Source organism: Mesitornis unicolor, unplaced genomic scaffold, assembly GCF_000695765.1.
Source record: "Mesitornis unicolor isolate BGI_N332 unplaced genomic scaffold, ASM69576v1 scaffold9295, whole genome shotgun sequence".
Taxonomy (NCBI): Eukaryota; Metazoa; Chordata; class Aves; order Mesitornithiformes; family Mesitornithidae; genus Mesitornis; species Mesitornis unicolor.
In genome coordinates this window covers 13,634-26,694 of record NW_010183426.1, presented here as the reverse complement: position 1 = coordinate 26,694, position 13,061 = coordinate 13,634, and the positions used below count along the sequence as shown (strand labels likewise).

The window sequence follows — 13,061 nt, the reverse complement described above, 5'->3', positions numbered from 1 at the left end:
TCCTATTTTGGTAAATTTAAAAAAAAATCCTCCTGTGTAAAAAGAGGAAAAAGCCAGAAGGTTTTGATGCTCTCCAGAAACTGCCAAGATAATGGTAACTCTGGGGGTTCAAAGTACAGGAGTTGCAGCTCAGCTCTTTCAGAAGAAAGTTCCCAAGTTTGTGTCATATCAGATCAGTATCATAACAGATGTATATGGACAAATAATCTACACTTTTTGGAAAAAAGAACAGTTAATAAAATTGATGTTTTAAAATCACAGCACTTAAATCTCACACCATCCTCCTCCACGTCCTTTAAGTCTCACTTACTTGCAGTTCTGGCACACTTTGCAATCAGGACATTGCCAACCTGCTCTTTTTAAAGGTGTAACTTGTATGTCCAGGCACATCCCGTGGTAGTGCTGGCCACAGGTAGTACAAAAAAGTTGATCTAAGAGGTCTCCAGGGCTGTCACACACTGCGCAATTTGCTTCTTCCTTTGCTACAAAGAAATAGTTTTTCCAATTATTATTTTGTTTGAGATTATGAACGATTCAATGAACTCAATGAAGCCAAGAAATTCTTTAGTAGCTTTTACACATATAAAACTTGATCATGCTTACTAAATTCAGATTTAATTCATATGCTTAAAAACTACTCCTTTCATTTGGTTTTCCGATATAGCCAAACTAATCTTCTTGAAACAAAAGTACAATCACTTCAAACCTTAATAAGGTCTTACCAAAAGAAACAGTTTTATTGTTAAGACAAAACCGAGAGCTTCAGCACCAACTATTCTCAGGAACAAGTACAAACAAAGCTCCTAATAGATCTGAACCTATGATTTAGCTGAAGTGTTTGCACTACGGTTGCTCTCTGAGTTAGGGCAAGTAAGCAAGCCTATCGACTTGGACTGACACCTGGTGGAGGACAAGCTGTTTGAGTAAATGCTTCCCATGTGCTGTCTTAAAAAAAAAAAAAAAGTAAAATACTAACTTTGCTGTGCACCACTGTTAGTCTTTGGGTGACAGAGCACTGGCCCAGGCTGCCCAGAGAGGCTGTGGAGTCTCCTTCTCTGGAGACATTCAAAACCCACCTGGACACGTTCCTGTGTGACCCGGTCTGGGTGATCCTGCTCTGGCAGGGGAGTTGGACTGGATGATCTTTTGAGGTCCCTTCCAACTCCCAATATTCTGTGATTCTGTGATTCTTTAAATACAGAACAGTATGAAAACTCACATTTTTCTCATACTTGAACATATATGAACTCCTGGGTACAAGAACTGCGAAAATGGGTCTAAACAAATGTACTCTTAAGCTGACCCTACCACAGAGCAGTTTTCCTAAAACCCGGTATTGATTGTGTCATTTCAATACTGTGTACTTACATCTTTCAGGAGCCTGATCAATGTGGTCTGGACAAAGGAGGGACAAGTTACTGAAATCCTGAAACGTGCCTGCTCCAGCAGCACAGGGGTAATGGTACATCTGGGTACATTTCTCTTCACAGCATTTGATAGTGGCTCCAAGGTGCTTACAATACGCACATCGCTGAAAAACAAACACAAAAGAGGTTTTGAACAATTTGGTGTCATTTTTCAGCCAGATCAGCTCCCCAGCCTCATTTAACAGATGAACACCTCAGCTTAGGAGGGAGCGAATACTGAGGTGAAGGAAACCAGTGGCCTCTGTCCTTCAGTGGTACTCCCAGATCTTTCCAGCTTAAAACGTTTAACAAAACCCACCCTAAATGCACTCTGATGACTGAGATTCTTCTTGTCACAGAAAAGCTTGTTTTCTTCTCTATGTTATCTAACTCAAGCTATGCCTTCAGCAAAGAGACTCACTATGAGTAATAAAGCAGACCCCACCACGCTGTCTGTAGGTTATAACTAAAACCACATAGCTCTGCAAGTTGTAAAACTGTAGATACCGTTATGAGAAATGCAGATGGAAGTGAAATATCATGTTCTACTGAAAATCTTATTGACGTTATACAATTCTCCCTGGGATGGTAACGCATTATCTAATCTAGCACTTTCTTCTCATCTCTCCTTTCAACGCCACACAAATATCACTGCCAAACGCTGAGAAGTCATAAACAAGCATGTTTTTTATTGGAGACCGTAGTCACATTTGTAAAGAACTAATTTCTTGGCAAGAACTACCCAATAACCCTCCAGTTCTCCAGTCAAGAGGGAACTGACCCCATCAGCCTGCTTGTAAAGTATCACCCACACCTTTCGGATCCAGTTCATCAGGCTTTTCTCTTTCCTGGATTCATCACAGTCCCTGAAGCGCTGTAACACGCTTTTGCACTTTTTCACCAAGGCAACAATACTTTTTAAGGCTAAAGCACAGCACCGTAAGATTTGGAGTAAACTGAAGAAAAAACAGGTCAGCGGCTCACAGGAAGGCACAGACAACACACACCAACAACTGAGCGCAGCAACTCTTGTTTTTCATCACAGAAATATAATACAACCACCAGCAGGTCTGATTACTGGCTCATGTGTCAAGTCACATCCAAATACGAACAGATACCAAAACAAAACAAAGAGTTACACACCACATCTGCTTAATTCTTAGAATAGAGACAATATTTATTACCATAATTCTCTGTGTTTCAAAGCCTGGCATGAAATTAGGCATGAAATAGTGCTACTACAAGTCCACAGATATCAAAATCAGTCCATACGAAAAATACAAATCACAAAGCTGCCTGTAGTAACAGCTACACCGACAATCTTCAAACCAGATGAAATCTAACATCTTCAGCAATATATCTGCCTGCACCACAACTCCTGGACAAGGGAAAGAAAAAACCCATTTGTTTATGCTAAACACAACGGCACTGTAAAAAGAGAACGCTTTGGCACAGAAATTAAAGCAGGTCACTAAGGACAGCTACAGTCGTGTTTCTGAGCTACAACGCTTAGTGCAGTCTTCAGATCTGCAAGACGTCTCCCCTCTACCCATGTCTCTAACCCCTACCAGCAGTATGGAAAAGGTGTATTTTGTGACTTTACTAGCCAAAAGGCAGACGAGGGGAGGTGGGACAAGACAAGCAAACAGGTACATGGAGTTCCTGAAGCAGGTAAAGGTAGCAATAGTAATCAAGTTTAAGAATTGCCAACAAAACCAAAGTCATGCAAGAAATTCATTTCAGAAAACTATATATTCAGTAAGCACCCACTGAGGATGCTGTAAAAGGTAAATCCTCAACTCATGATGTGAAATCATGAAAATACAGCCTAAAGCCTCCAACTTCATGAGCTGTAGCTGCCCATTAAACAGCACACACCTGCTGCACTACTTAGTACGTGACGCTCCTAGAGCCCACTGGGATGGCCCAGATCACAGCTACGGCCCAACTCTACAGACAGGCCACGTATTTATCAAAGACACTACTGGTAAGAAACACTGGGAATGGGAGCTTGGGAGGAACTAAGCTCCCTCAGGAAAGTAGTCAAGACACTTTGTTGTATCCCGTAATTAACCCTTAAGAATTATCTAATTGGGAAGGAAAAATCTGAAAGAACTGCAAGCACTCTAAGAATCCAACATTTACTAAAAGCTGAGCATAACCCATTAAAATAGCAATATTCATGGCGTTTTTAAACATCACATCTGTTTTCCAAAGCCACCAGTCAACAATGGTACATAACAAATGTTACATCAGAATATACCTTTTCCCAAATGCTATACAACTAAACAATGAAATTATTAGAAAAGAGCAAACTACAGGATTACAGCAAAGCCTTGAAAAATGTTGATGTTGATTTAAGGAATCATGTAAAGACGCTGGAAGAAAAATGGAAACCCAAATTACATTTAATTGAACCCTTCAAACCCATCTGTTAAACTGCACTGGCAATGAAAAGCATTTGGCAGCCAAGGAAAACACACACTTTCAAAACAATGTGGTATATATCATCTGAAACAAATAAAAAGCAGAGAATATCAACATTTGCTGAATTTATAAGACAGATAAAGCAGTTTGAAGAAACAAATGCCCAAAGGGATTTTTTTGGCAGCAGCTGTTGATGAGGAGTTACTTTTCCAGCGCTGGAAGCCAACACTTCTCTGAAAGCAGGCCACGTGCTCCGACCCCTGAAGAACAAGGATGCAGCTATCACAATTCACTGACCTTCACAAAGAAAGCAAGGGTATGAACCGCAGAAGTATATTAATTAAAAAAAATAAAAGCTCTGCTAAATAAACTCAGTAACAAATACTACTTTACTACTACTGCTAAAATACAGCATCGGGACAGTAGGAGGTAGAAGGAAGAAATAAATTATGTTGCCCATGAAATGCAGGTGTCTTTACCACGCTGTGGAGGACACAGCCAGTGTGGAGTCTTCAATTTTATTCGTATGAGCACAAAATAAAGCGTTATTTTCAGGACGCAGAAGCTGAATCCAAGTCTTCAAAGGGTAGGCTTAGGAAATGGCAATGTCAAAGCAAGCCAAATGCTCTTTTGTTCATGGATCAAGTAATTTTACAGTCCTGCTATACAGAAAAAAACCAAAACTCTACAAGGTGTCAGAAACCTGGAGAGATCGTCCATTACTAATTCATAGTAACTCAATGAAATGAACACCACTAATGAACACCAACTGGACAGCAACCTTACTGCTGCTCCATACTCCAAAGTACTCCAGAACTCAGCACACGGTCAAATGAAAGATGCCAGCATTTATGATAATGTAAGATTTTACACAGATAGTACTAAGAACAAATCAGAGGTCATATTTCATCATTATTTTATTGCCCTTACAATTACTTTATAGTATCAGTGTCTCAGCAATTGGACAAGTAACAACCTTAGGAGTCAGACTTTAAAGAAAGGAGAAAGTATGGACTTTGAATAAATACTTAGCTGTGACCTGATTAGTGCAGCAAAGTTTAATGTTAGTAGTAGGTATTGCAAAATGTTCTTTAAACAAAACGACAAGAGGTTTTCACTGATTATGAACTTACTAAGCTTTAAAAAGGTCAGCTGACAAAACCTATGATAACGATAAGCAATTTTATGATCACGTACCCCAAAATGCACACAAGCCATCTGTCCTTAGTCAAACAGTTTAACCTATTACCCGTAAGAACAAATTTCAGGCTGTTTAGCTACTGAAAATCGCTACCATACAAACCTGTAACTACGGAGAACTGCACCTTAACATCCTGCCATTATCAAGAACGCAAAGAAATTTCAGGATAAACGGCGATTAATGAAGTTTGTTCTCTGGTAGTTCTGACAATCTTCATTGACTGTGATCTAGAAAAAGCTTTCTATTGCTCAAAGAGACCGATCGCCATTAGCACCTCTAATGCCAAACACACTGCTCTAAGTGCCATAAAGCACTTATGATCACAACGCAGTAAGACGGCAACATAAAAACAATAAACGGCTTTTGGTTGAACTACTGCTTAGAAAAGGTACTAAATAACACGCATTTCCAGGAAAAGTGGAAATTACCTTCTAATTTTTTAAATTTTGTATTAATCGTGTCACAAATCTGAAAGTTACTTAAATTTGCAACAAGCAATTCAGAGATCAGCTATTTTTGTTCCTCAATCCTTAACACATACCAAAATTGAAGAAATTAAAATTCGTATTTCTCTGTAATTTAAATCTTAAATGTTCTTAACAGAGACAGCATGGACTAAAACTTTACTGCAGTGTCCACTTCATGCTCTGAGTACTGTAGTAGGTAATTTTAAAAAATCTTTTCTTTTTAATGCAAATCGTCGAAACAAATGATCAAGTTTTGCTTCTAAAACTGTATGAAAAACCACGGACAACCAGAAGAGAAGTTGAGACCGTATCTGGAATATTGTGTCCAGTTCTGGGCCCCTCAGTTCAAGAAGGACAGGGAACTGCTGGAGAGAGTCCAGTGTAGGGCTGCAAAGATGATCAAGGGAGTGGAGCATCTCCCTTATGAGGAGCGGCTGAGGGAGCTGGGTCTCTTTAGTTTGCAGAAGAGGAGACTGAGGGGAGACCTCATTCATGTTTATAAATTTGTAAAGGGTGAGTGTCCCGAGGATGGAGCCAGGCTCTTCTCGGTGACAAACAATGATAGGACAAGGGGTAATGGACACAAACTGGAACACAGGAGGTTCCACTTAAATTTGAGAAGAAACTTCTTCTCAGTGAGGGTGACAGAGCACTGGAACAGGCTGCCCAGAGAGGTTGTGGAGTCTCCTTCTCTGCAGACATTCAAAACCCGCCTGGACGCCTTCCTGTGCAACCTCATCTAGGTGTTCCTGCTCCGGCAGGGGGATTGGACTGGATGATCTTTTGAGGTCCCTTCCAATCCCTAACGTTCTGTGATTCTGTGTGATTCTGTGAAGTGATATGGCCAAGCTCAACACATGACTGAGGGAGACTGTCTTCTAACGCAGAATTCCTGACTAGATACCGCATCTGCCCCTGATCTGCCCAGTTACCTACACAGGAATAAAGAACAAAGGTTAAAAGATACAAGTGATGACTAAAACATCACTATCGGTGACTCAACACTCGTAATCAAGGCAGAAAGCAAAAAAAGTCCATTTAAGTGTGGAGATTTCAGGCTGTCTACAACTCACTACTTTGTTCCTCCTTCCCACCATTTGCGTCCTTTTTACACCTTTATAAAAACTTACATTAAATAAATGCTGTTGATATCAAGGCATTAAAAAATCGGAACAATTCATGTTCTGCAGGGCTGTTTTTCGTAATAGTTGTGATAGGTTAATAACCTGTAAGGAGCAAGTTTGCTAACGGAGATAATATTGTTTAATTTGATACCTGCAATAAGTAGAGGAAAACATGCAAACCTTATGGCACACCAAGCCTTCCTCATATAATCCAAAATGTTCCCAAACACCATTTATTCAGAAGCTCCACAGAAGGGTTTGAAGTTGCATCCTCCCCACCATTATATAAGCTACTGGAATAACTGCATGCAGATCCTTTCCTCCAGTCTCTGCCTTTGCTGCTTTTTTCACACTTTCATGAGGAAAATCTTTTTTTTATTATTCACCTCGCAGCTTTCTACAAGATTTAGCATAATGTAAATGTTTTGAGTGAGTCTGAGCTTCCCCACAGCCAACCACCAGCTATTCCCTTAACTTTCATCTAATACCCACCGTGACAGAAGGGCGCACACGAGCCTGTTGTTTAGTTAGCATGTCAACAATGAGAAGGTCACTAATGTTTAATGTCATTTAAATTGTGATTATTAGGCTTCAGCATCAGCAACTTCAGGACAAACAAGGCAAGAAGAGAAATCGTCAGCTTTGGTTTAAGGCTGCTTTTTGGCAGGCTCAGAAAACCAAGTGTTGTGCCAGTTCCGTTTGATTCATGCTCAGAAGGTCTTAAGAAGCATGTGTAGACGTTTCTTTTCGTTGGCAGAGCACAGCCTGAGCCACAAATTGTTGGAAGCTTGGAAAAAAAAATTGGGGGAAACATTGCTACATGCTTGTTGTTTAATGGTCTTCTCCAGGCATCTGTTACTGGTCATTGCAGGAGACACTGGAATGAAGTCAACTTTCTGTCTAATCCAGCACAGCCTCTACGTTCCTAAATCGCATACAAGGAGCCTGAAGTGCCTTGTGCATTCTGTTGGTTGTCTATGCTACAGATCCTCCACAGCTACAGATAGGCTGGCACCATTACATTTGCAAAGCCATTTAAGAGAAACTCAGTGAAAAGAGAATTCACTGCCGATACAGTCACACAGGGCTTCCAATGGCACAGGGCTTGAGACGAGGCCATCCAAACTTCAGGCTCTAAATTTAGTGTCTATATATGAGCCAAGTATTTAAGCTCCCATTACTCTTAATAGAGACTTAACCATTTCATGGAATTTACCTCATTGCAATACAGTTGAGCAAACAGTGGGTGTCCATTGTTGGGGCTCCACTGACAATACCAACCAGCTCTCCATTGCCTACAAGTGGTATTTAAACACAGCTCACAGGTAGACACATCCACATAGAGGTATAAATTTAGATGATTTAAATTGAGCTGAAATCTGCCTACAACATGACAACAAAAGTTCCCTACAGCAAACACTGCTAAATCCACTCCAAAGGTTTTGTCAGCATGGCAACGTCAGTGAAGGGATGTGAATGGGTACTGCTTACAAAGACTTCCATATAAATTGGGTCCTATTCATGTAAGTTTTCTGAATGCTAAAAAGTTGGGCTAAAGCTTCACATAACACATGCCTGAATTCTCTTAAATACTTTTCGATCACTTAGGCAAAACTTCCCAGCCATTTCTGAGAAAAGTCAGTAAAAATCCCCATTTTGCTCATCTTAAAAACAAACTTACTCACAGGACTCGCAAGCTGGCAGCGATTTTAGTGTGGGGGATGCAACTTTTGCCCTTACCCTGCTGCTCTATCCCGATGTGACCAGGCTTGAGAAAACTTTTTTTTTTTTAAATGTAAAACACTTCTAAGAGTTTGTCAGTGAAAAATCTACTCAATGATCAATTCTGATTCCCTCCAATTTCTAGCACTGATTGGACTGCGCGTACCTTCGGCAAAGATTGCTTCAGCCTGAACAGGATTAGAGGGAGGAAGTCTGAAATAAATACCCTAAGCCTAAGCACAATAAGCCACGGGAATGGAAAGCAGCCATCCCTAAGGCTCTTGGTACTACTGTCACTTACATCGTCTGGGGAATGAGCACACCCAGCAGACAGGCAGATGGATAAATATGGGTCACGGACAAAAGGGACCAACTACGCTGTGTGATTGAGTCTGGTGAGCCTGAGAGCAGCCATGGACTGAAGAGGAAGCTGAGGAAGGGCAAGGATGAGACTTCAAGGGCCAGTTAATGAAAACTGGGCACTAAAATTGGCTGAAGAGCTGAGGGAACTGATGTGCAACGACACAGGAAATGGTGAAGGGACAGATCTCAGGAGGAACCTGGGAATAGAAAGGTTAAGGAGCTGGGATGCAGGGAGAATGAGGAAGAGCGAAAGTGGCTAAAAAATCAACTTGAACAAGAAGTCAGGAGGCTGAGGCAACTGAAATTTGAGGAAGACCACAAGGAGGAGAAGTGCAGTGTCCTCTGACTCCCAGTGCTGCATCGCTATCACCTGCACAGCTCAAATAGCAGAGGGCTGTAGGTACCCATAAGGGTTTTAATCCTGCAGTTTGGGAGGTCTGCCTGCTCCTTTTTCTCCCTGACACAAGGAAGTGATACAGTCACACAATTACAAGTCAACACATGGACACACAGAAACAGACAAAGGAATGAACAGACACACGTATGCAAAGCTATAACTACGTATGTACATTAAAACACAAAAGTGACTGCAGACCAAACATGCATAAAATAGTCCTCTTAAAAGAAGACTCTGTGTTGAAGAAACCTGTTACTTCTAGGGCTATGTCTTATTTTCAGAGAGAAAAAAGTATGTATTGAAGAAATTGTGGATTGCTTGAAGGAGAAAAAAAACCTCCTAGTTATGGCAACTGAATGAGTTTCATTTGCAGATTGAGTTTCATTTCCTTCATAGGACTCTTTTCTGGTATCAAACAGGGCACTAAGTAAAATTATGCTTAAGTTTTTTGAGACTTTAACATTACTTCTAAACGCCTGGGGGTCTCCCCCTAAAAAAATGCAGTCCTGGTATCTACAGAGATTGTGCTCTCACGACTCCAACAGTGAAGAAAGAATTGCAATATCAGCACAGCTTCTTAAGTAAGTCTGAGTATTTTTGAAACTCTTTCATTTTGCCATTCAAATTAGCAGGCTTTTTTACATTAAAAAATATTTTAAAATATTTTAATAATTGATTTAACTTTAAATAAGTTATTCCCATGTTTATTATAGTAGACACATGATAGAAAAACTCACGCAGAAGTAATTCTTTCCTTTCAGCAGTACCTGAAGAGCCTACACGCCTACACAGCAAACAACAAAGTAAAAACCTCCTCAATATTACATTTTTTCCAAGGCAGCAATGTCCATCCCATGGACTGAAACAGACACCTGATGTTCTGCGTATGACCATACAATTAAAGACTGCGAATCTGGCACACGCACAAAGGACATTAACGCTGTGCAGACAACCAGACTTCTGGCATGTCCTGACTCTGTGTTTGATTCTGCAGTCTTAATAATGTGCTCTTTTAGCCAAGATTTTGTAGAGATATTAACTCGGTTTAACAGAAAGTTAATGTCGGCAGATGCACTGTATATACTCGATGATTTACAAGGTAATAGCAGGGATGGGGTGACAAGGAACTGGATTATGTACGGACATAAAAAAATACAAGAATTTCCTGCTTTTAATACCTTCCTCATTAGAGAGCACCTCCTTAGTATTCCTTCCCCACTGACTGCAATCAATACCTTATTGTTCATAATTCCTATTTCCTTGGCTGTTCCTAAATTGCGCTCTCCAAATGGCACAGAGTCATCGTAAACAAAATCCTACATCTTCAGTTCACTAATTTTTGTAAATTGAGCTCAAATAAAGCAATTAGATGGCATACTTTGAAACTACCAGCTTGAAACATTAATATAATTTCTTTTCTAATAAAAGCTTCGTGTGTTGTATCTGGCTGGGGCTTTTAGGTTTTTTGTCAATTTGACTAAATTAGTCGCTTACACATATTTCTCCCGTTCCTCCTCCCAAAACACGGTGTCCCCAAACATTACATATCCTTTTTTTTTAATCCAGCAGCTACTGAAATAACCAAATACACCCCTTGTCCTTCCATCCTGTTCCACCACTGATATTCCTAGGGCAAGCATCGTGAATTGTGACATCTTGGCCTAGAAATTAAAATCCTGACATTTCTGGTCAAACATTTAGCAGGTAATTCAGCCGCAGTTCTGGGGGCTGGGGAGAGGAGGGATAAGAAGGGGCTGCTGGTTTCATTCTCCAGCACGCTGCCTCAGTAGCTTGCGAAGAAAAAAGCTGCCAAATTTTGTAATGAATTCCACAGAACATTAAGTCTGATGCTTAGCAGAAGCCATAACTGTTAAGTAAATGATATCCTTTTGATGAATACCCTTATTTGAAAACAACATTGATTCTTCTAACCCTTTAGCAGTGTCCCAAAACAGATGTGCAGAACTGCAAATTCTGTTTGCTTTCAGGTTTACGAAGTGTGATGACATTTTTACAATCATGCATGAGCCCTTTTACCCAGGAGTAAAATAAAACACAATAATTCTTCACCATCTGTTTGTTAATTTTGCATTCATTTAACTTTGCATTTTAAACTAATAATCATTTTCTTATAATATAGTTTGTTCCATTGCTAGAAATTACAGCTGTTCAATTAAAAAGAGAATGGTTTATAACAGTATACAGTTGTCCTCTAAATACTTCCATTGCTCTTAATTATAGAGATATTAGTGCCATTGAATGGAAAAAAAACTGCCAGGAAATAGTGGTGCTTTTTATGTCACAGATTCCCTTAATAAATACACATCTTTACTTCTGTTCCAGCACCAATTCCCACCTGGTCTCTTTTACATTAAAGTTCCTTTTCTCCACTACCAGATTCTGTGTGGTTTTTAACGCTGCTACGTATAAAGTACTTCTTACACTCCTGAAGGGGTAAGGCACAAACAACGCGGTGAAGCTTCTGTTTCACACGTAGCACACAGTCAAACGAAGCACGGTGCTGTTTCTTCATCACGCTTTTCCTTAATCTCTCATGACAGGCCAAGGAGGTTTTGATATTTTTATTTTTACCTGGTTATGGCTAAATTAAGACTAGAAAGAATGTTTTTTTTTCTCACAATGCTTATAGTAAAATGGGGAAATCCCATTCCTTTACCAAAAGTAAAACCGCAATGAAATAACATGAATAATACATCATAACTAGTGAAGGGGAAATCATTTGGGCCTGGAGAAAGAGCAGGAGCCAGCCTGACATTCGGAGAGTCGTATTTTGGGTAATACACTCTGGACAGCACATTTTCCTGCTGCTCCTGTACACAGACCAGGCTGTGAGTTCACAGGGAGGTTACAAGTCCTAAGCACAGACTGGCCGCAGGCTAACACAGCGGAAAGTCGACTTCACTGTGGTTCCCAGGCTTAATAATCATAATCATTTACAAATAAACCTCTAAGAGCCACAGGCTGCTCAGCTCATTCACGTGAGCCGTCCAGTAGCATCAGAGAGTGTTCAGATGGTTAAAATAATCGAGATTCAATCACTGTTTTCTAAAGCCAATTTTATCTGATGGCATGGAAACCTCGGCATCGGACGATCAACCCAATTCTGTGGCAGCGTTAAGATAACAACGCTGTCACTGCACTAGGATGAATACTTTACTAAGAACACCCATAACGCAAGAGTTGGTTTACCACAAAATGCATTTATTTCAATTAAAGGAGTTCAGTAAAGGCTGAAAAACATCGAACTGGAGCACAAGACTTTTAACAGTGCACTCACCTACAGAAATGAACTTCCAGAAGTACCAAACACAAGCAGCTCACGTAAAATTAAGAGTGGAAGTACAACCACACGTTACTGTGATGCTCAGCTTCTAGTCCTACCAGAATCCTGAGTACTCTGACCTTTCAGTTTCTCAGATGAGTGAGCAGAGCTGCCAGGTCCGACCTTTACCGGGGGATTTATCCATCACAGTATTTTACGTCTGACAGAAAGCAAACATCCTGGAGGTGCCCAAGGCACATTCGGATGTGATGGGTGCGTGACGGTAACAGCCTCCCCAACCACTCACCATCTATTTCAAGTTACTCTCATTAAGAAAACTCACCTGGTATGACATTCAGAAGGCCTGAAACTTTTACCTATTCAATGGACCAAATCCATTTACATTTTGGAAAATAAGCACTTTCCCCACAAAGCTCAAAGACCGATGATAGCATCTCAACTGTCTTCTTGTATTATTTCTCAAAAGTCTATTAGCTTTTAAAGTTTATGATTTGTCAACACATCTCCCTGGAAATACCACACAAATAACACCTAATATCACCATAACAACCTGCAGTAATTTAAAGAAAAAGAAAAATACCAGTATTTGCTTGGAATTTTGACAGCAGTTTATTTAGGTCCAGATTCACTATTTACTCTGCAGAATCTGC

The 13,061-nt window shown here is 40.2% G+C and overlaps 2 protein-coding genes across 2 annotated transcripts in view; both read right to left on the bottom strand.

Annotated features, from left to right (window-relative positions):
• Positions 1–390, bottom strand: part of LOC104540338 (histone-lysine N-methyltransferase 2C-like) — a gene marked incomplete at its 3' end in the record, with an annotated part of 45,129 nt that extends 44,739 nt beyond the window's left edge. Inside the window, exon 1 of the mRNA XM_010184122.1 lies at positions 311–390. Coding sequence (XP_010182424.1) covers positions 311–390 — 80 coding nt within the window. The remainder of the gene's footprint in view (positions 1–310) is intronic.
• Positions 391–431: 41 nt separating this feature from the next.
• Positions 432–13,061, bottom strand: part of LOC104540336 — a gene marked incomplete at its 5' end in the record, with an annotated part of 26,026 nt that continues 13,396 nt past the window's right edge. The window contains 3 exons of the mRNA XM_010184121.1: positions 432–482; positions 1,369–1,531; positions 2,679–2,784. Coding sequence (XP_010182423.1) covers positions 432–482; positions 1,369–1,531; positions 2,679–2,784 — 320 coding nt within the window. The remainder of the gene's footprint in view (positions 483–1,368; positions 1,532–2,678; positions 2,785–13,061) is intronic.